Source organism: Penicillium roqueforti, assembly GCF_015533775.1.
Source record: "Penicillium roqueforti strain LCP96 04111 chromosome Unknown scaffold_07, whole genome shotgun sequence".
Classification (NCBI taxonomy): Eukaryota; Fungi; Ascomycota; class Eurotiomycetes; order Eurotiales; family Aspergillaceae; genus Penicillium; species Penicillium roqueforti.
Window position 1 is genome coordinate 402042 of NW_024067571.1, and position 22696 is coordinate 424737.

A 22696-nucleotide genomic window follows, 5' to 3' on the forward strand; every position below is an offset into this window, starting at 1 on the left:
GCGTCGCGCTTGTCCACTTCCCCGGCGCTATGAGAGACTCTTTGCTGCAAGGGCTTCACCCCAAATAACCACCTCACATTTCTGGGCTTATTCTTACGAGTTCTCTTTCTTCATGAGCTGTCGCATGAGCATATGATAATCCCAAGCTGGCCATGTATCTCCCACGGCAGCTCATCTCACACCTCTACCTACAACTCCTCCGATCTCACCACCCGCTTTCTCCACCCGTCCTGATTCTCGTGGCATTAGAGCCAGACGCGCTATGTGCCTGTCGAATTCTCACTTCTTTGTTGAAACGCGACTATATCCCCCATAAAATCCAACCAGTTGCAGGATATGGCGACCTTGCGCGTGCGGGGGAGGAGATGGTCCGCCCAATGCAGACTACCAATGGGGGCAGCGGAGGAGTTGTGGTATGCCTCGGGGTAGGGGGACTGGTAGATCTGGCCGAGATACTTGCGTTGAGCAATCCTGAGGACGAGGTGGAAGATATGGGAGGCGTGGAAATCTGGGTATTCGACGCGCGACGGCCGTGGAACCTGGGAAACGTGTTTGGTGGACAAACGGGGATAGGCCAGCACATGACTGAAATTGATGTCAATTCGCGACTGCGAGGACGCGGGGTTGACAAAGGGTGCATAACTTCCGCTTACACGTCGAAGAATGGTGGCATTATCGTGTATGACGACGGAGACATCGAGGAAGAGCTTCGCAACGAACGAGAGGCATACTACGCGTTACTAGAAATGCCAGAGGTTGACGAAGACGACGATGATGCGAGTGACGACGGATCTGAAGACGAAACGCAAACAGGGTCAAAAAAGCGCAAATCCTGGTCAGGTCGCGAAGACGATGAAGATTCAGAAGGCGATGAGCCGCCTCACCAACGGAGGAGAAGCAATTCAGTAGGTTTTAACATTTTTATGATCCGACAATGGACTAATGCGTGATATAGGGCTCCTTTATTGACTCGTCTCCCACTCGCCGCAAAAAGACTGGAATCAATTCTTCGAACTCGTCACGATCTGTGACACCGACAACTGACTCGCCATCACCAGCTGAGGCAAAACAACCCTCGGCGCGGTCATTAAAGAAACGTCTAATTAATCTCAAGCGAAGACACGACTCCGTTCTACAAGCCTACTATTCGTCTGGAACTTCATACTCCGAACCGATTTCATCCCTGATCTACTCTCTGGCATCTGAGCTTGGACGAGATGACAATGACCTGTTGTGGCTTGCTATTGTCGGTGTCTCCAGTCTAGAACTCAGCGGTCGGACAATGACCGGAGTGGGTATTTCAAACACATCAGAATCAGGAGGCTCAGCAGGCTGGGGTGGCCAACGTGGTGAACACATCCGTCAAATACTTCGCGATGAGGTGCACCGTTTGAACCCGCCTGATCCTTTAGAATTCAACCGTGACATTCGAGGAGAGATCAACGGTGTCATTCCAACAACCGCTAGATCACCCACCGATACGTCGATTCGTCTTTCTCCTGAACCCCGATTCCTTCTTGTCAGGCACTGGTCACTATACGAGAGTATGCTGCACAGTCCCTATCTTGCGCCAAGGCTGCATGTATGGACTGAGAATGGCCGCAAACGACTGCACAAACTTCTGGCCAAGATGGGAATTAGTCTGACCCAGTGTCACCAATACTATACCCACATGGACATGGAATTGAAGCGTGTACTACGATCACGGCTGCTCAAGTACGCCCCTATGTATGGCTTAGACGGACTCGTACCATCAGCGGGATCTACCAGTGCGAGTGCCCGTGAGGGCTGGGGATTTGTGCGTTGCTGGGGCTGGAAGGCTTGCCTCTCTGCCACAGACGTAGGTGTTATTGTGGGTGCGATGCTGGAAGTTGGGCCACATGAGACTTTGGCTTCCTGGGACGCCAAACGTCTGCCACGAGTGCGTGATGATGCAGAGAACAGTGGAATCACAGGCGCATCTGACTTGGCCAGTCTGCTGCCTCGGTTCTGGAGTGCCTATGATGCGCTTTCACTAACATCCGAATCACCCACGATTCTTCTAGAGTCTCTGCCCCTCGCCCAACACCTACACCGTGCTATCCTTCGCACCGGTACCTCCCTGCTCTCTAAACATCAAATCCGTCACCTTCGAGCATTCCGCATTGCTGTGGTTAAGGATGGACCCGACGTCAAACTCTTCACCAACCCTGGGGCCTTGACGAAATTGGCCCTGTGGATCGCCGAGGCCATTCGAGTCCAAGAAAAAGAGCGGGGGGACTCAATCAAGATCGGTCGCAAGAGGGCAGCGGGAACTCCTCTCGTCCTTGCTGGTCTCGACGAAGATCGCGATCTCTATGTCGTCGTTGGTACTGGTGGCGGCGGCGGCGTTGTTGACTTCGCTGCCATGTCCAAGCGCCAAGAGGAACGCAAGAAGAAGAAGGAAGATAAGGAGAAGAAACAGAAAGAGCGATCAGAGCGCCGGTCCAAGCGAGCAACAGAGCGTGCCGAGCGAGAAGACGAGACTGGTGCCGAAGACTCAGATTCAGAGGAATCTGAGTCTTCATCGGAATCGGAGTCCGAGGACGAGGAAGATCCGCGTGGAAAGAAGCATCTTCTCCGCAACCGGTTTGGCATTGCCTTCCAGGAGGTAGTCCAGGAGACGAACGCCCGTGTGCGAATCGACAGCTTCGAGCATTGTGTTGTCGAGGTCCAGAAGGATGACCTTGGCGGCTTCCTCGAAGCATTGAGTTTCCGCAGTGTGGTAGGCTAAATACCCTCTACGATCAATCACGCAGTCTACGACCTGTCATCTTTGTTTACTTTCTTCGATGCATGGGGTGGGAGGGATATATGGGAGGGGATACTGGACTTTGAAACCGGCTACATGCATAATGACCGTTGCATGGGTTTCCACGCTTGCGAGCATTCAAACGCCCTTCATTCTTGCATCTGTTTCCAATGGCGTTTATGGTGTTTCTTGTTCCGTGAGGAAAACATGTCTGATTCTATCTAGTCCATAGTTGCATCGAATCTATGTATTTTCGACCTTCCGAGAGCTGATTATTGGATGCTTCTCATATAGAATAATCGAGTTATTGCAATACTTGGAATAATACATACAATTTGCTGGTGTCAGGTTCGTAATAATAGCGTATCATCTGACACCGTTCGCAAAGTAGGAGCACATCAATCTCATTCCGAGACATCACATCATCGTGGTTCTTTCACAGAGCTGTTCTTTTACCCCCACCAGAAGTTCACGCTAATCCCAGCCCTCAGCCCACGCACATAGTGCCACCACCCAACAGGAATGTAGAGACACTCGCCTTCCTTAAGAACAGTCTCCACATAATCGGCGTCCATGAACCCAGGCCACATCTCCTCCCATTTCTCATATTCAACAGGGGAAGTCTCGATAGCCGCCAGGTCCACCTTGGAAGTGTTGGACATGTCAACCGATCTACGAGTGGTTGGCAGAGCCCCGGATACAGGATCTGGCTCTGCCGTCTCATCAATAGACGTGACCCATTCTTGGCCCCGTGGGTGGATCTGAGAGTCAGGCGTGTGTGGCGAGTACAGCCGGATGTACTTGGTGCCCACGACCTGCGCGAGGATATTGTGGTGGGGGTCGTGGTGGAGAGGGGAGATCGTCCACACCGGTCCGATCCAGGTGTTGATAATTGGGTCGCTGGGGACACCCATGAGCGAGCCTGCATCTGAGTTGTGTTCGTCTATGACATGCTCCCTTGGTGCTGTGTCCAACTGGGGGCCATGCGAGGTTTCAGGAACCTGTGCTTGAACTTTAGCCTCACGCTCTCGCTGTTTCTTCTCATACACTGGTGTTCCCGGATCTGGACCTGGTGGAGTGATATAGCAGTAGTCTGGTACACTGATGTCGTTACGCAAGGCGGGGATTTGAGTAAGTAGATCGTGTTGTGCCATGTATGCTGTCTCCCCATCGAGGTTAGTGACCTGGGGCTGGTTTTCCGGCGCCTCAGCCGGAGCTAATTTTCCTTGCCATATGTACTTGTCCACAAACTCTTTGAATGGCATGATCTTCTGTCCCCAGTCCTCGTCGGTATACGACCTTCCCACCTCAACGGGGACCAATCGGCGACCCCCAAACGTGCGGTCCCACCAGTAGTTGCGCGAAGACCATGGACGCGTCGAAATGGCTGGCCAGTGTTCAATTGCATCTTGTATCACCAGTGGGGTGCGGTTGTTTTGAATGTGATGTTCGATGGAATCGAATGAGGGCGCCGATATACGCGGGATCGGATGGTCCAGATGGGGTTCACGGATCGCATTTGGAGGGAAGAGAGGCGGCGAGAATTTTCTGCGTTTCGCAATTGGATACTCCGGACCATCAGTTTCGTCGTATTCGAATTTATGGGATTCCGTAGCTGCCTGCAGCGTGGACAATAGGGATTCGACCAGCTTCTCGCGGAGGGGGGCTCCAGACATGATCAGGACGTTATCCAGGATCGCCACGACATCTGATAGCCATGGCGTGTCGGGGGAGAGCTTCGGCTCAGTTGCATTCTTTATGTCTTGAATGAGTTGTGAGACAACTAGGTGCTGGTTTTCAATGGAGATCAGGCCGCATTTTGTGATGATGATGACGCAGGCCTTGACGATAGACGCGTCCGTGTAGAGTCGATGCCAGCAGATGTGCACATCCTTGAATGGAAAGGAGTGCAGTTTTGAGTTGGCGAGCTCAAATGCTTTCTCAGTGTCGTTGAAGAGAAGATCTTGAAGTTCAGGGTTGTCGCATTGGAGAATTGGGTCGTCAGAGCTCGGCTTGGCGATAACGGACAACGCGTCACTGAGGACTGATAAAAGGGCCATGACTGAGGGGGAGGTGCAGGAGAAAGCGAGAACGGAAGGAAAGAAAGAGGTGAGCTAGAAATTATCCCCAATGTCCTCCCTAAGTGTCCCCAAGGTATGGTGTTGTGGTGGATTCGAGTTCCTCCTACCGCGTTCAAAATATATCCCAGACCCTCATTTGGGCAGTCAAATGGAGAAAGAAATGAATACCCTATTTTTTCTATGTCATTTAATACATTAGAGCTAGGAGGTTGCCTAGATAGGATGAAACTAAACCCAGGCATATGAGAGCTTAGATTGCAGAGGGATGTTGAAGGTATATTGATTTTATTATATAGTACATTTTGTTCAAGATCAAGGGAGTTTTCTAATATACACGCTTTATTCGAGAAGCTCCATCACCAGTTTAGGAATTCGAGACACCCCTTCGCCTCTTTTGGCACTGACCGGAACAACACACACTTTCTCCTTCCAAGCGCGTTCATGACCCGAGGGGTGCTCAATCGAGCCATTCTGAACACCAGACAAGTACTCCTGCAGAGCTCGGAATTGGTCTTGTGTGTTTTCCAGGTCTGCCTTGGTTGCCACGACAAACCAAGGCTTCAAATGCAGAGGTGTCATCACCAGCGGAGGCAGCGAGCCGTCGGGGTTGGTATTCAAGATGGGGGCGGGCTCTCGGTCAAGTATCTGTCGCCGATGGCCACCATCCTCAGTTTCATTGAATGGATTCCATTCAATGATGTCGTCTTCCTCAGATTCGGGATCTGCATCGCGCATTCGCTCGTACTCTCCAAGTTCGCGCCACAGTTTCTGGAGTTCCTCTACAGGATCGCCGTTGCTGAGATCAACCACAAAGGCAAGAATCCCAGCTCGGTCGATGTGCCGAAGGAACCCCAGCCCAAGTCCTCGGTCGAGATGGGCGCCTTCCACCAGACCCGGAATGTCCGCAATAGTGAAGTGTGTGCGACGGACCTTCGACTCAACAAGAGGACGACCCTTCATGTCGTCGGTGATCACAGTACCAATACTGGGGGAAAGTGTCGTGAACTCCCAGTTTCCAATGCGAGTCCGACTGTTGGTCAACGAGCGAAGGAGCGTACTCTTGCCGGCGTTTGGTTTCCCAACCAATCCGACATCTGCAAGGAGCTTGAGCTCAAAGTCGAGTTCCAACATCATTCCACCTTCACCTCGACTTGCGAACTTTGGTCGTCCCATTACGCGTGTGGAGAAGTGCGGATTGCCCAGCCCGCCAATACCACCGGCAGCCAGAAGCATGGGTTTATCCATAGGTTTTGAAAGATCCAGCCAAATCGGTGCCTTGGGTTCCATGGCTGCTATATTCTGTCGTCGCGGGTATGATTTCGGAAATTGGACCATAAGAAAATCAGACGGCTTTGCGGCGGGGTGTAGTACCCAGCGATCGTGCTGGATAGGGTTGAACTCGTCCTCTTCTGTTTCTTCAAACCCTTCACCTTCGCCTTCATCTTCACCTTCAATTTCAGAATCACTAGGAGCCCGCCACACCTTTTTCTCCTCTTTAGCAATATAGGCCGCTTCTTCTGCGGCCTTGATGCGCGCCCACTCCACCTCGACCGGATCATAACGGCTCACCTCCCGCACCACGGTGCCGACAGGCACCTGAAGGAGGACGTCATCGCCTCGTTTTCCACCCTTACTTTTACCCTGTCCGTTTCGTCCTCTGCTAGCTCTGATAATGCCTCTGCGGGCCAGCTTGTGAAGACTAGTCAAGCCCTCGACAGTCTGGATGTAGATACCGCCTCCGCTGCCACCGTCGCCGCCGTTCGGAGGTCCCTCTTCGACGTATTTCTCGCGCAGGTAGGCGACACAGCCATGTCCACCAGATCCAGCATGTATTTTCACCCGGCATTTGTCTTGGAAAATGAACCGCGAATAATCCTCCGGAGAAGGATCCAGATGCGACAGGTCTGGTTTTACCTCGTCAGATACGGCATTTTGGCTAGGCTGAGGTGGTGTTTCGGGGTCGGCCTTGGTGCTCTGAAATCGGTTCCGTGCGACGCAAGGTTTTTGAAGGTCTCGTAGGAATAATCGGCTGCAACGGGCTTGTCTTGGAAGGAATGGTCGTATGGGAAGGGAAAAATAGACTCGTGCATGCGCCATGATGTGTGATTGGCGGCTATTTCTCGCTCATTCTGTGAATGCAGTTCTTGCAACTTTTGAAATAGTTCAAGTCAAGATTAGATCTTCATAGGGCGCAGATATACCGGTTTTCTGTGAATTGTCAACAGAGTGAGTTATGACTTCAGCGGATTTCTCAATGTCCCGATAAGATCACATGATGATAAGCCATTTATAGTCTCCCCAATGGGTGCAGAATATATGGCCATACCTTAAAGTTACTCCTTTTTAATCCAATTTTCCCATTTTTGCGAATCCAAAAAGGGCTGTGTAAATAACATGCCGCTGATCAGACTCGATATTCAGAAGGATTTGCCAAGGAAAAACGAGCTGTTCAAAACAATGCCCAACTCTGCATCTAACCGTTCGCTTGCCACCTCATCAACCCATATTATGAGAAGCCGTCGGGTTTCCACATCTGATCCGTAGGGTCAAAACAAGTACAGAGTACTTTGCTGCATCTGCAAGTTGCCGCTGTGACTCCCCGATCTCGTGAGAAAGTGACCAATAAACAGATGCGGATTTTACTTGAATAGACTAGCTCAATTTTAATCCTGTCTGATTGCGACTCGACTCTTTGTCTAGCTTTCCCTAATGTTGAGTCGCTGACATGCAGCGGAGGAGAGTAAAATACGTAACGGTCTGTTGCCTTTGTTTGGTTTAATACTGTACTGTTATTTGCTTTTTCAACCTGCTGAGATTAGGAAGATAGCAGCTTATGTTGGCGGAGAACCTTGGGAACTATCAATGCATCCATAGATCACTAGCATGACCATTACTCAGGGGCTGATCATCAACTTTGACGTTATGACGACTTGACTTCTCCTATATTTCACAGCCGGCTCAAATTAATACACGAAAGCTTTCGCAACAGTCACAAGTGGGAGAACCCAAGGCGCAGCACTCTAGTCCGGACGGAATCAACAAGGATATAGATGCTTCTGATTATGTCCTTGTCTCGGCTAGCTGAACTCTTTGGTTTTGTTTTTGTGTTCTTACCAGGCGTGTTTTACATGGATTCGGTGTATCCTTGTTTTTATTGGATGTGTTTACCTTGCTCCAACTGTCCGGTGCTCCTTTTTTTTTTGAGAGTTTCTTTCTGATAGCTTTATACAAATCAGTGCCTAATATTGACTGGAATGGGGATTACCCTTATACACAATTCCTCGGGTATATTATCTGCTCGGGGAATGGCTTTCTATCAATTAGTTTTCATCGAACTTGACTAAACAATTATATGATCTAGGACGGCTCTAAAATATATTTTGAATTGCCCTAAGAATGTACTAACACACCGATTTCATGTTGCCTTGGTCTATATCGACATAATTATTACACTCAAGCAAGCACATACCCGAGTCTACAATGTCTTTATTCATGCGGGAAAACTCATGCAATTAAGTGAAAAGTAGGCGGAAGGCGAGATACATGGACGTACGTATATCATGCGCAACGTCGGTAGATAACAGTATGTAGTACTCGAAAATGGCAAGCGACATAAATTAAGACATAGGCAGATCGATAATAACAAACTATGCAGCGGAGAGAGATTATGAGAGATGATTTGGAATTTGAGATTTGAGATTAAAGCCAATTCCAAAACGGGATAGGATCACACCTCTGCAGTATCAAGTACCCGTGTAGTGGATATATCATAGAGGCTGCATTCTCGGTGTTGAAAGGTCCGATGGCCCTAGCTCTAATGTCAATTTTAGCACAGGCAGGAATCTGTGACCCGCTGTCACATTTATAGCGTGATTATGGCAACTGCAGAAGCGGGAATCGTGTTCAACAGTGAGATCAATCAACCTATGAGCAAGAGTGAACTTATTGTGAAGAGCGGTCTCTGGCATTTTCTAGGTTTCTTCCACTCAGGGGCGTGAAATTCGCTATATGGCATGATCCGAGAGATATGAAGTGAAAATAAAGATATGGGCATCAGACGAAAACTTGCCCACAGTACTGTGCATAAGAAGATTCCACAATTTTTCGACCAATCAGAGTACCATCACCATACTCTCAGGAGCAAGAGAGGGAAGCTGACAGACTAGAGAGACGCCAGGGAAAGAACCCACCAGAACCGAGCCTCAAGGCGATCAGATCTTGGCTCCGGGGCGAGCAAAAGTACTACATGGGGAAGTCTGCTGTACTTTTGCTAAGAGGTTTAGCACTAAGATCATGCGTCTGTACGGAGCCGTTCGTATCTGGACTCTATCTAGATATGATCGGTGGCGGTAATTTTTAGGGGTTCGTCCAATTCGGTAAACTTTACGAGTATACGAAGTAGTCTTTGGTACTAATTGATATTGTATTGAATGATCTTTGAGGAATTGTCTTTTAGTACTCCGTAGTTAGTTAACTACTTAACTATATGTCACGATATATGCATGGACAACTTGTTTTTATAGACCTGTGACCTGTGAGGCTATGTATTGTACCACCCTCTAGGTATCATTCTGCTGTTTGCGTGGGCTAATTATTTGTATGAAATTTCTCTGGAGTAATATTCAGATGGCTGAGCAATCGAAGTATTAAACTCCCAGCTCGTCAAGGACGCGCAAGCGGCGACTAGGTTTGTGTATTGGCTACTTGGGAAATAATGATACGCAATTCAAAAGGAGTTATTGCTCGAAGTCTAGATCCAATAACCAGATTTTCATTTAACTAGTATCAGGTAGGACGACAAGTTCTGCTCACGGTAGTTATCGTATGTTGGCCAAGCTATAAATGGGTTGAAGGTGGGATGTTGGATAATCGACAAGATACCAGGCAGGTGATCTTGAGTGATACCATTGAGCTTCAATTGGTTTCCAGTAAGACCACACGTGACTGCAATGAACTCAACATTCTGTGCCTAGACTCCTGCAGGGGAATCGATCTCGATCACATCGCAAAGTCTAGAGTACATGAAGTAAGGCGGGAAGTACGTAAGAAGTGTATAGATCCAGCTGACCAAAAGTCCACGGAATTCAGCTCCCCGGTACCTTGCGGGGCAAAAAGAAATCAATAAAAAACGGGAAGAAGAACAGGAATGTTCGCGAGTAGAATCGATAGTGTGAAAATCCTTGCGAAAATACGGAGTACGAGATGTGATTCGGATCCACTCGCGGAACTTTTGCACTGTACCCGTCACCGCGGCACCGGATCCCTGCTTTCCGCTTGCCACAAGTGCGGATGAGGGCGATCGTTCCTGTTGGTCACGGAAATAGAAAAAAAAAGAGAAAAAAAGAGATCGGATGGTAATATGGGTACTTCTTACAATACCAATCCATTCTTTACATTAGCCCCTCTTTGGGAGGAACCTCGGGAGACACTAATGTACTCCATATATCCTTAACTTAGTAGTACCGTGGAACTGGATCTGTAAGTTCCATGGTTTGTCTAGCGGGGACCCCGAGGTGGAAGGCGATTTGGAGATTTTATTGGACCGCGGACATCCCGCTCAGCTGCCGGACCAGAGGATTCAGCTTTCCTCGGGACGCACCTCTGGAATGAAAAACCTTGGAAGACACGCAAGGCAGCTGGGCAATCTTAATCTCCAAGGCTAGGTTCCGATCTTGCCTGTCAGAATTCGTACGTATGCATCATGCATGGGTTCGGATACGCCTTGCCGGTTCACAAAAGTACACCTGTCACTTATACTCCATGCAGCTCCTCGACAACCTTTAGAAATTAGAATTTCAATCTTCCCCAAACTTCCGAGATCTAAAGCTAAGCCATAAATCTAGATCGGAAATGCAGATGTGGGGTTTAGCTGGTACGACCAGTCCAAACAATTAAGTTGAAGATTCAGCTATCCATGATATATTGTAGTCTATAGTACGTTGTACGTATACACTCTTCAACCCTACCAAGTAAGGTCCCACTAGTGTCTAGAATCAAGGGTAGCCGACATGGATACCGATCTCTAGAAAGAGACAGCTAAACAAACCGTGTAACCGATCGCCGCAAGGTTCTGGATCGGGAGTCGAGGAAGTAAATCGCATTGAAGCAATTAAACTCAAACCTTCTTGCTCGGTCGATCGGGTAGACTGCATGAAGCTATGAGTTCCCGTCTCAAATGCATATACGTATGTACTCCATACTCCATACTCCATATATTGTACGGAGTACTCCGTACACATCCCAAGGACGGCACGACCGGTGGCGGCTTATTAAAATAGCAAGGAATAGGAATGGAGCCTGTTTTGCTCGGAGTTAAACCGGCATGTATCCGAATCTACGTAGCGGGATCACACCTCTGAAAACAATGGGATTAGACTGATCTGCAATGTATGTTGTACATCGCCTACATTGATATGTATACACCCTTGTACAACATCGGGAGGGATATGTTGGAATCCTTGTTTTTGCCCGTCAGCATAGTGTGTAGCCCCTTTTCCATCGAATTTGCCATCGAAGATCTAGACTTTGAATGACGGAATCCGGCCCACGGGAGTGACTCCAAAAGTTGATACATCACACAACTGAGTTTTCTTCCTCATCGCGGGACAGAAAGGGAAGCCGCACCCAGCAATTTTGCCGGAGATCTCCGCCAAATTTGGGACAGGTCCAAAATGAAGCCTTCCTATATGCCGGAAGAAGTTTCCATTTTGCCGGAATTATTTTTCTTCTTTGATTGGTTTGTTTGTTTGGGGTTTGAGGGGGGGCAATCGGCGCCACGCTTCAGCCGTTCGGGAATCTCGCGACTGTCAGAACCCGACAATTTGGTGCGGCGTTCTGTGTGGATCATGGACCCTTCTGTCTAGATTGGGATTGTTTAGCGTCTGCAAAAAATTTGTCACAACCGACTGATCTATCCGAAAACGGGGCTGTATTCTTAGGGGCATCGTATCTCGCCAAATGCTACGGAGTACTCCGTATAGGTTCGTGGTAATCAGATCCGTGGGGCGGCGCCGACAAGCCCCGGTCATCGTTGCTGTGGCGGTCCTCAGGGCGGGACTGTACGATCGATCTAGGTGTCGTGGCTGTGCAATAGACGAGGTATAGTTTGATAGTGTGCCGTGGAGGTTGAATCCACCCCCTTGCTATTGGTCTCGATCGGGAAGTGTTGAGGTATTATTCCGCTGTGATGCAATATCTTGCTCACTTTGGAATGAAGGAAATATCAAGGGCAACAGATGGAATGTGGTGAAGATGGTTCATGACCTCATGTGAAATTAAGCACGGATCGACCCCGACATCGCAGTACATATGTACGTTCGGTCGAAGCTGTGACCAAGTACTAGTAGGGCACGGCGAGATCTCGGCAAATCTACTCTACGGCGTTATCAACATCATCCTGGATAAGTCGGTGTCGTCAAGCATGGCTTCCAACTGTGCGTGTTGACTTGTAACGCTTCACCGTCTTTTTCGAGGCTTCTTGATTTCGAGTCAAAACGACGCGGAGGTCTGGATATCAATATGGGCTACATGCGCAATGTCGGTCCATATCGCAATCCTCGACGATCATAGTTGGACAGTTTACCGGCGGTGCAGACTCAAATGGCGGGGCAGAACAATACCCATGTAGGGCTCAGCCTACCACGGGATCACAGGAACGAGTACGGAGTATCCGAGGGAGAATTCAAGGCAAGACGTCAAAGCATCTCTGCAGATAATCAACAGGATGCAGCCAAGAGACACACCGCTTGACACCGGTTAATATCAGACCTTGTCAATGCAGACTCACTTGATCTATGTCCCCCTCTCTTTCCAAATTGGCGAGAATCGGAAGAATAACCTTGCAGGGGTTCCTTTTCCCCCACCTTACATGGATGATTCGGTTGGCTGCAGGGTAGGAAAATCAAAGACTCACATGATCTCCATCCCGATTTGAATCGCAATATGTATGAAACAAAGAGAACAGCAAGCACTAATTTCCGACCGTTGGGTCGCAATTCTTCTTCCGAACAGTCCGAATGGATTTCGAGGTAGACACGACTGTCGCTGACGGAGCTACGGCAGGCACAGTCGCGTGATGCATGGCATGGAAAGATGACGGGCTTTGTTTCCTGAATAGCAGTCACCGCTATATCCGCGTTGAAATAGGTCGGGCTCTGTTAGGGTTGGGTTGCGACTCGCGGACTGGACATTTCAACGATTTAGTTGCAAGCGCTCCCACCTTGTAGCCAATGACCTCTCTGGATAGGAATGCATGCATTGGGATCGACATATCTGGGTATTTCATGCATAGACGGATTGGTCAAACACCCTGTCAGACCTCACTAGGAGCTTGTATTAGCCCATTGTCAGCTGGGCACGGTCACCTCTGCTTTCTAATCGAATGACTCTTTTTATTGAGCAATATCACCGGCATTCTGTATGACTGGTTGTTGAAAAAAAGTCAAGAGAAGTGTTGCATGTTGCAGGAGCCGCCCCAGTCGGGTTTACAATGTCTTGCTCACACCGTTCCTTGACTTTCCTCCTTTGGCATCTCCTACAAGGCGCACCCCTGAGAGGCTCTAGCCGCTAATACTTGAGTATGACGTTGTAGTTTATTTATTTTTTTTTCCTTTCGAGTTAGATGATTTCTCACCGGCTTTTTATCCACTCCCTCGCGTGGCCCCAGATAATTTCTGTCGTACAGCAAGAATCGAACTAGCGCATCTCGTTTCTCCCACTATATTATACTCCATATATCAAGTACATATGCACCTCCAACAGACAACATATATTCGAATACAAATGGTCCCACTTATTCCCAACCCCTTGGGTCTTATGCAGGCCCTTCTTGTTGGGTCGGCACTGTACCGACTTTGGATAGATCCCATTTGTGTCAACAGATCGAAAGTCAAAAGGACCGGAGTAATAGATAGCCAGAATGTACCAGCGGAATTACGGTTCAGTAATCCGCTCCACTTCGCCACAATGGCTGATATAGTTATAAGGGGGAGAAAGGGGCGGCATTGTTTTCCCCTGTTGCCGATCGACGCCTAACGGCCAATAGATGGGGCTCGGGAGTGTCGGTGAATTTCTGACAAGCTCAGCTGATTCTCCGGAGGCTTCTCGAAGGTCTCAGAAGCCGTAATCCACATTACAGTGGCTACGGACGAGATTATTTCTACTAGTACGGTGTGTATATTGTAATTCGACGCCAAGATGATCATCGGATCTCCGAGGGTTTCAATAGCTTCTCTTTCTATACTGCTTCCAACTCCATAGGCTCCATCTGTACCGGGATGGCGGGATTCGCGAGAAACGCTCTGGGGAGTTGAAAACGGCTTTTACTGCGGACATGCAACAATGCGACAATAGACGGCACGGCGCTCGAGATGGGCTAGAGTTTCCCTTTCAGCTGGTACATTCGTACACCGCATTTTATTCCTAGTATATCCTAAACATGGTTGACCTACATGTATGTTTCGACCCAATCAGCTGGTTCCGACCTTATTAGAAAAGTACGCTTCTCCTGATCATCCCGGCCATCTGGGAAGAGTGGATAACATGTTAGGTTTCCGTTGAGTGGAGAGTATGACGATGTGATGTTTGGTCTCAGTTTCGGAGTACGAAGCACATTTACAATTATAGAGAGGGTAAAAATCCTGAAATTAAATTATTTAATTAAAGAACCATTTTCAAGTCTACCTGGCAAGTCCGGAACTAGTTCAAGCATAGGTTCTCGGGGAGAGACACCGCGGAGCTATAGGGCGAGATCTATCATCTCACTATTTTGACACTAAACCACAGCTCTGGGTACAACCAAGTCGATCTTCCTTACCTTACGCCATACGGGTGAAGTATCGTTTAGCGCCCCTCGACTAATAGGCCTAATGCCGTTCCCCGGGAGCCCGGCGCTCAGGACCGTGGGTCTCGACATCATTTTGGTATGTATCAGTCTTGCTCGTTGGATCTGGGGGAATGGATCTGTCGAATCAAAGGTGTGGAAACTCTGTTTTTCCTTTTTAATTCGTTTATATTACCTCCGATCTGATTAATCGCTATCAGAATCCCATTTTTAATTTCTTTTCCCTTTAGAATTCGCCCGGAAGAACACTACCTTTCCCCCCGATGGCCAAAATGTAAATAAAATAAGTCCAATCCCTAAAAGAATGACGCTGGACCGATATCTTCCTATTGGCCCTAACCCCTTTCCTTACCTCCGGGGGGATTCTTCCGCTTCCCCCTGCTCTGCTTAACGGAAATGTCAGGTTTCGACCTCAGATCCACTAAATAGGATAAAGGGTTTTCTTTTTTATTAAACGGAAATCAAATCGAAAATAAAACAAAAACACATTAATTACAATAATAAAGAAATCTGACCCACTTCGTTCGTCTTTATCCTGAATGTTTGCCAACTGCATCCTGTACAGCTGTAACCGAAATCTCTAGTTGTGATGCTGAACGGTTGACGTTTTAGTTCTTTGGCGCCTGATCACTTCTATAGACCTATCCACTGTCAGGACTTCTTATTATAATAGCCTCCCCTTTCCCGGTCTTTTCTTTCCCTACTCTCTTCTAACTACTCTTGACATCTTTCCTCCTCCATTGGGTTTATAGATCCTCTCCTTCAGCCTCCTCTTGTCAATCTTCTCTATAAACTCCCCGGACTCCCTTGCCGCTGTCTCATACGCACATCGTCCCTGCCTTATTGGATCTTGATAGAATTTACCGCAGGGGGAGCAATGCTGAAGCCCTAAACCGAAAAGACGCTGCTCCTTGCTCCAACCACACTAGCACATTCTCTCCCTTGGCGACTCTGGGGAAATTAAGCAAACAAAAGCACCTTTTTATCTGGTACTTTGTTCCTGCTTTTCGTCTTTTTTTTCTGAGCTATACACTCTTAAAGGGAAGTGGGGTGTCTTTGAGCCTCTGAAATCCTTTGGTCTGCTTCCAGCTCATTTCGACCTTCTCACCTCTTCTCTCTCGACTTCACAATGTTTCAACTACCAGCCTGTTTACAGGGCCGACGCTCTCGCAATGGCTCGGGCGATAACTTCTCTACATTCCCAATTCGGCAACTATTCATCTTAGGTAAGTTTGGTACTTTTGTTCTGATCTATGAAAAAAAAAAGATATGGTAGCCGCAAATTCGCCGCAAACCATATCTATACACAATGAGTTCAATTTCTGACAAAGGCAACAGCACTCGTCCGGATCTGTGAACCAATTGCTTTCATGTCAATTTTCCCATACGTGTATCACATGGTCGAATCATTCCATGTGACGGATAACGACCGTCAAATCGCCCTGTACGCCGGCATGATCACCTCCTCATTCACTTTTGCTGAATTTTCGGCGGGCATGTTCTGGGGCCGCATGAGTGACCGGATTGGTCGTAAGCCAGTCCTCATCATGGGCCTCGTGGGCACGGCCATCAGCATGGTGGTATTCGGATTTGCGCCCAACCTGGCCACGGCGATGATTGCGCGAGCACTGGGCGGCATGCTGAACGGCAACATCGGAGTTCTCCAGACGACGGTTGCGGAGATTGTGACCAAGAAAGAGCATCAGCCACGAGCTTATTCGATTATGCCTTTCGTGTGGTGTCTTGGATCGATCATTGGACCGGCTATGGGCGGCGCTTTGGCCCAGCCCTGCGACAACTACCCGGCCCTCTTCGCTCGCAGTACGCTGTGGGATAAATTCCCGTTCCTGCTGCCCAACCTCGTCTGCATCACCGTGCTGATTTGCGGCATCGTGGTCGGTTTCTTGTTTTTGGAGGAGACGCACCCGGAGAAGAAGCACCGTCGTGATCCCGGTCTCGAGCTCGGCCACTGGTTGGTCAATCTGTGCTGGGGCTCGCGCGTGCAGCTTCCCGATAATTCCGATGTGGACGTCAAGGAGAAGTACTTCGACGATGCACCTCCTGGATACGAAACCGCCGAATCATCGCCTTGCCTGCGTCCCGTCGATGACGGCGCATCGGCTGATTGTGACTTGGAGGGACAGAAGAGCCCCGCGCCCAAGGCATTTACCCGACAAGTCGTCCTTGCTATCGTTGCTTACGGCATTCTTGCATAGTGAGTTGGCCCCCTTCCCCGCTCTAAGCCACACCCTTCTGCCCAATACGTTTGAATGATTTACTGACCTGCATTGCCCTATTTCAGCCACAGTGTCTCCTTTGATCAGCTGATGCCGGTCTTATTGAGCACCCCACGATCCGATGACGAGGTAGTCCTACCCCTCAAGTTTACCGGAGGCCTGGGAATGGCCACGAAGACCATTGGTTTCATGCTCGCTGTGCAAGGAGTGTACTCGATGATCGCCCAACTGTGGCTGTTTCCATTTGTCGTCAAGCACTTTGGTACTTTGCGCACCTTCCGCTTCGTTTTGCTTGCATGGCCCCCTCTCTACCTGGCTGTACCCTACCTGGTCCTTCTTCCGGCCAAGTTCCAAGTGCTTGCCGTCTATGTCTCCTTGATCAGCAAGATCACATTCCATGTGATCGCCTTCCCGGCCACCGCCATCCTGTTGGCCAATGCCGCCCCGTCTTCCAAAGTGCTGGGATCTATCAACGGCGTTGCCGCCTCCACTGCCAGTCTCAGCCGGGCGTTTGGTCCCACCATCACTGGTCTGCTTCACTCCAAGGGTCTTGGTAGTGGATACTCCGTGCTGGCCTGGTGGGCCTGCGGTCTTGTCTGCCTAATCGGCGCCATCCAAAGTTTCTGGATGGAGGAATCTCCGGAACCTGAGCGCTTCAAGACTCGTCAGCCCGAGGTCAGCGAATCCGAGATGAAGCGTGAAGCCATCCCGGACTTCAGCAACCAGGCTGAGGACTCTGACGAGCTCCCAGAGGAAGAGCAGCGGTTGCTTTCCTTGCGTTCTAGTGTCGACCATGACTTTGACATTACGGAACTCAACTTGAACACCGTCGATAACTTCCCCAAGCCTCAAGGCGATCTCACCCACGATACCAACGTTTAAAACTGCGAAGCTTGCATATTTTGCAGCACCACCTTTTACTTTCTTCCATGCTTCTGGAAGGCATATTCATTTCAGCGCTAAGGCGCAACGCGGTTTTCTTTTTTGTCACTTTTTTCTTTTCCCCGTCATCACGATACCTCACTCTGCTATTTCATTCTCATGACTTTGAGACCGGGAAACGGCGCAATTATAGATGGTTGCATTGCGTATGCTGAAGCATAAAATTTTGGGTCTCTTCTTTTCTTTCATGTTATCTTGGAGCATCAACAGGTTATATTATGACTATTCATGTGCATCTGGGAGGTTATTTTGTTATTTTGTTCTTCGATCTGTGTTCTCTCGAATATCATGTCTCTGTCGGTTAGAGTATCTTGCTACAGACTGCTCAATTAACGGCCGTCATCTTCTCTATCAACTTTGATCATTTTCTAGCCATGTAGTCTCATAGTTTCATGCCTCCTAGCCTGTTTCACTCCTTCTTGCGCTATATTCTAGACAATGGTTTCACTACAGGCTAGCATATGTTTTCCGACGGTGTCCGGTCGATTAAGCAATTACTCCTTAATATTGACAAGATCATACGGCCAGCATGTTTTATAAATCCCCCCCTCCCCGCTGTTCTCCCCCCGCTCTCATCCCCCTCATGTCCAATGCCTTGTCGTAAACCTGACAGCGGGGAGTGGGGGAGGTCCACCAAATCTCCCTAGATGAAGCTATATCAGATTCAATCTTCATTCTTCAAACAAAGGTCCCGTCAAAGTCTCATCGAACTCCCATCAAAGTCCGATAAAGTCCATCAAGTCCATCAAAGTCCGATTGGAGTCCGATTAGATCTCGGCATGTCAGAGCCTGGGAAACCCGAGATCTCTTCCCGGGGTAACTCAATTTCCCAACTCCGCCAATACACTCTGACTATGGTTTCTTCTCTTCCTCATATTCTCACAGGTCTCGTCTATGGTCGCGTGTTGCAATTATTTGCTCGGAGGATAATCTAATTCCGAGGTTTCCGTTTTGGGGCCAATCTCTTTTCCATTCGATTTGACACGATTGGCGCGATTGGCACGATAAATCTCCAATCACCGAACGAAACATAGACGAACACTAAAGGTATTTCGTGGTCTTATCATGTTGATCTGCTCTGGGGGAGTTAAATCGCAGTTCCCGACCATTGTCCCCGCAAAACTCCACCAAGAGATGATCGCGACTCTGCGGCTCTCGTCTCTCGGTTCTCACAATGCCTAACCCTCCCTCGCCGCTATCACCAGTCTCTTCAGGCAAGAAGAGACCACATCCCTCCAATACCCCCCCAGCCCAAACTGACCCCGCGACGAATTCTGCTTCCAATCTCTCCGCCCCGACAGCGGTGCCCTCCACCTCGCCCGCCCATTCCATCGTCCCCGCCTCGTCTGCTTCCTCCTCATTCCGCAATGTCTCCGCCTGTAACCGTTGTCGACTGCGCAAAAATCGCTGCGACCAGCGCCTCCCGCGCTGTCAGTCATGTGAGAAGGCCGGCGTGCGCTGCGTCGGATACGACCCAATCACAAAGCGGGAGATCCCCCGCAGCTATGTCTATTTCCTGGAGGCACGCGTAGCACATCTCGAAAAACAATTAGCGGATAACAACATTGAAATTAAGAAGGTCGTCGCTTTCGACGAGGAGGAGGCTATCAAGCTCGAAGCTGATGGCGACGCCGCGCAACCTCGTCCCGGCTCGGACGGCCAGGCTGGGGAGGGGTCTGCAGCGGAGAAAGCACAGTGGAGGAATACATCGAAAGAAAATGCCGGTCGACTAGAGCGGAGAGGAGAGGGGGGTAATCGTGACGCGGACGATGATCCTGCGAATGAGGATAATTGGCGCCTGCATAATCTGGTCTCGAATATCGGTATGGTCTCTGTACAGGGTACTTCCGACCCGCGTTATCTGGGGTCAACATCGGGAATCTCGTTTGCCCGTGTCGTCTTCGCTGCGGTAAGGAGCTCACTACCCGGTAATATACCGGACCGTGCGATTCGAACGAGCGATCGATTGCCCCAGAGTGCTGCGGGCACTGCTGGGGGTGGGGGTAGTATGCGCGATTCCTTCTTCGGACTGCAGACAAGGCCGATGATGAAATGCGCGACTTTCCCTGACCGGGAGCTGGCTGAACGGCTGGTCGATCTTTACTTTGAACACGCGAATCCTCAGATGCCGATTCTCCACCGGGGAGATTTCATGGAGCTGTTGGATAAGACTTACTTGTTAGAGGAGAAAAAGCGTTCTCCACGCGCGCTTTATGTGCTTAATATCGTGTTTGCTATCGGTGCTGGCATCATCTTTGAGGATAAGCCTCAAAGCTCGGATGATGAGAGTCGCAGTAGTCGTGAACGGCCCTCGTCTGGGACGAAGAGACCGAGACTCTCGAGCCATCAGTACCAGCCGGAGGAATACCATGCCTCGGCAATCATTCATTTGGAATCATTCCTTGGTTCGTCCTCTAGCGAGGGCTTTGGTGGATTGGAAGAGCTGCAGGCAGTGCTCCTTCTAGCCAGCTTTGCCCTATTACGACCTGTTGCGCCGGGTCTCTGGTACATCGTCGGTGTGGCCATGCGCTTAGCCGTCGACCTTGGACTTCATTACGAGGACGGAGCGGGCATTGACTCTGCAACGAAAGACGGCAACCAAGCGCAGTCACGGATCGATGCTCGTGAACGCGGCCGTCGTGAATGGGTGCGCGATATCCGTCGCCGGTTGTGGTGGTGCGTCTACAGCTTTGATCGTCTGGTAGCTACGTGTGTGGGACGGCCATTCGGCATCAGCGATCAGGCCATCAGCACAGAGTTCCCGTCTATGATGGACGACAAATACATTACCAAGTCGGGTCTTTTAACACCGCCGGACGGAGCCTCGACATATAAGCATGTCGCATTCCACTACTTCAAACTACGTCTGCTTCAATCCGAGATCCACGATGTCCTCCAATACCAACAGGCGCGCGCTGTGCGGAGGAGAGGCGCCGGTGCAGTTATTCTCCCGCACGCCGAGCTTTCCTCCCCTTTCCTTCAGGGCTTTGACTCGTTCCGCTCGTGGCGTTATGATGTGCATCGCCGGTTGGTTGAGTGGCAAGATACTGCCCCGACACGGCCGGAAACAGGCGTGAGGTTCTCCATTGAGCTGCTTGAGTTGAATTACTGGCAAGCTATCATTTTGCTGTACCAGCAGAGCTTGACGGTTCCGGCTGAATTGGTGGGAGAGCTGACTCCTGCGGACGACGTTTCTAGTCCGTCCTTTTCTAATCCTGATGAAGGTGAAGATGAGGATCAAGTCTATCTTAATGTTGCCGAGGCTGGTCAGAAGGTCATTCGTATCTATCGCCAATTGCACAGAGTACGCTTGGTGAATTACACCTATCTCGCCACGCATCATATTTTCATGGCTGGTATGCTGTTGTTCTTTGCATTTCTTTGCTTCATTACTGACACTCTTATCAGGAATCTCCTTCTTATATGCCATTTGGCATTCGCCTTTGGTTCGAAGCCGCTTAGTAGGTCCAACTTGGGATTTAGGTTTATACTTATTCTAACTTTGCCTTTCTTAGACCCTTGATGAAGTCGACTTTACTGTTCTCGCGGCAACTTCTGTTCTTGGCGATCTGATGCACAAATGCCCACCGGCTGAAGCATGCCGAGATGCGTTCGAGCGCATGAGCAAAGCAACCGTTCAAATGTGTTTATCTACAACCGGATTCGGATCACAAGTAGACATCAGCCGTGTCCACGCCACATCAAACAGCAGCAGCTCACTGCATCCCGGCCGGCCGCGACAGCATATGGATCAACGACACCGCGCAGGCCAAGGGCAAATCCGACGAGCGACTCCGGCACGCCCGTCCCGCCCCGTCCCCAAGTTCGATATGAACTTAGCAGACCTGTTCACCGATAATACCCCCTTAACCGACCATACCCGATCTGAAAATAGACCCGCAGGGCCATCCTACCCTCCTCAAGAATCGGTAGCCCCCAACTTCACAGCAGACCAGTCTTCCCGGTCTTATGGACAGCGCAATCCGTCGATGGATTACTATCCCAAGTACGAGAATCCAAGCTCCCCACAACCCCACCCGCAGTTTTACTACGCGAACTCGCCGCAACAAAGTGCCTCCCCCGGTAGCAATACCCACGGTCATGCTTTGCCGCCTGCCGAGACTGAGACTCCGCAAGGGATGAGTCTTGATTTCTTGGATTTTGCGTCGGGCGATGCCGAAGGCCACGGTAATATGGAAGGCGAAGCCAATCCTGATTACAATACTATGGCTGCACCATCCTTGGGTCACAACCTGGGCCAGAATGTTGGGATTGATCTTGGCTTTGGTATGGCTATGGATTTCCAGCATGACTGGAGTGAGAATCCCAATTACGATCTTTTGGAGGGCTATTTCTTTGGTGGCTCTGGGGCTGGCGCATCTGGAGGGGATGTCTAGGATGTCTGTTGTTCCGGTTCATTTCTTTTGTTTGGTGTCTTCTCTCGCATTTCTTTCATCCCCCTACCCTGCCTCTTTCTTGTCACCTTTTCCCCAAAGACCTGGGCTTAGCAAGGGTTGTATAATTCGGCCTGTGATTTTTCTTTTTTCCTGCTTTTGGATACCATCTAGACACATATATACCGATTTACGAACATCTGCAAGGACAGGAAATAATTAATTCTAGGGTTAACAATAGCATCGAGAATTATATAGTATGTTGTAGTTGCCTTGCATTGCTATGTTGCTTGCCTCGGGCAGCAACGGCGTCAAAACAAACACTCCCGCCTTTATTTTTTTTCTCCCAACAACACAATTCCTGCAATGCTCTCCACTCAGTCATCGTGGCACTCACCGCACAAAAGAACTCTGTAGCCCTGTTGGCTGCT

At 49.5% G+C, this 22696-nt stretch overlaps 5 protein-coding genes across 5 annotated transcripts; 3 read left to right on the forward strand and 2 right to left on the reverse strand.

Moving 5' to 3' along the window:
* Positions 1-152: 152 nt before the first annotated feature.
* On the forward strand, positions 153-2752 carry LCP9604111_3970 (cell division control 45 family protein; the record flags this gene model as incomplete). The annotated part of the gene is made up of 2 exons (XM_039071617.1): positions 153-905; positions 956-2752. 2 exons carry the CDS (start codon positions 153-155, stop codon positions 2750-2752), a joined length of 2550 nt encoding a protein of 849 aa, XP_038930054.1.
* A 470-nt stretch (positions 2753-3222) lies between these two features.
* On the reverse strand, positions 3223-4830 carry LCP9604111_3971 (putative JmjC domain protein; the record flags this gene model as incomplete). Its single annotated transcript, XM_039071618.1, has 1 exon — positions 3223-4830. The coding sequence occupies one exon, from the start codon at positions 4828-4830 to the stop codon at positions 3223-3225; it is 1608 nt and encodes a 535-aa protein (XP_038930055.1).
* A 360-nt stretch (positions 4831-5190) lies between these two features.
* Positions 5191-6948, reverse strand: LCP9604111_3972 (GTP-binding protein Obg; the record flags this gene model as incomplete). Its single annotated transcript, XM_039071619.1, has 1 exon — positions 5191-6948. The coding sequence occupies one exon, from the start codon at positions 6946-6948 to the stop codon at positions 5191-5193; it is 1758 nt and encodes a 585-aa protein (XP_038930056.1).
* Positions 6949-15821: 8873 nt separating this feature from the next.
* Positions 15822-17811, forward strand: LCP9604111_3973 (MFS transporter; the record flags this gene model as incomplete). The annotated part of the gene is made up of 3 exons (XM_039071620.1): positions 15822-15918; positions 16031-16907; positions 16995-17811. 3 exons carry the CDS (start codon positions 15822-15824, stop codon positions 17809-17811), a joined length of 1791 nt encoding a protein of 596 aa, XP_038930057.1.
* A 1234-nt stretch (positions 17812-19045) lies between these two features.
* LCP9604111_3974 (Zn(II)2Cys6 transcription factor) lies at positions 19046-22268 on the forward strand (the record flags this gene model as incomplete). The annotated part of the gene is made up of 3 exons (XM_039071621.1): positions 19046-21227; positions 21280-21332; positions 21387-22268. 3 exons carry the CDS (start codon positions 19046-19048, stop codon positions 22266-22268), a joined length of 3117 nt encoding a protein of 1038 aa, XP_038930058.1.
* Positions 22269-22696: the final 428 nt, after the last annotated feature.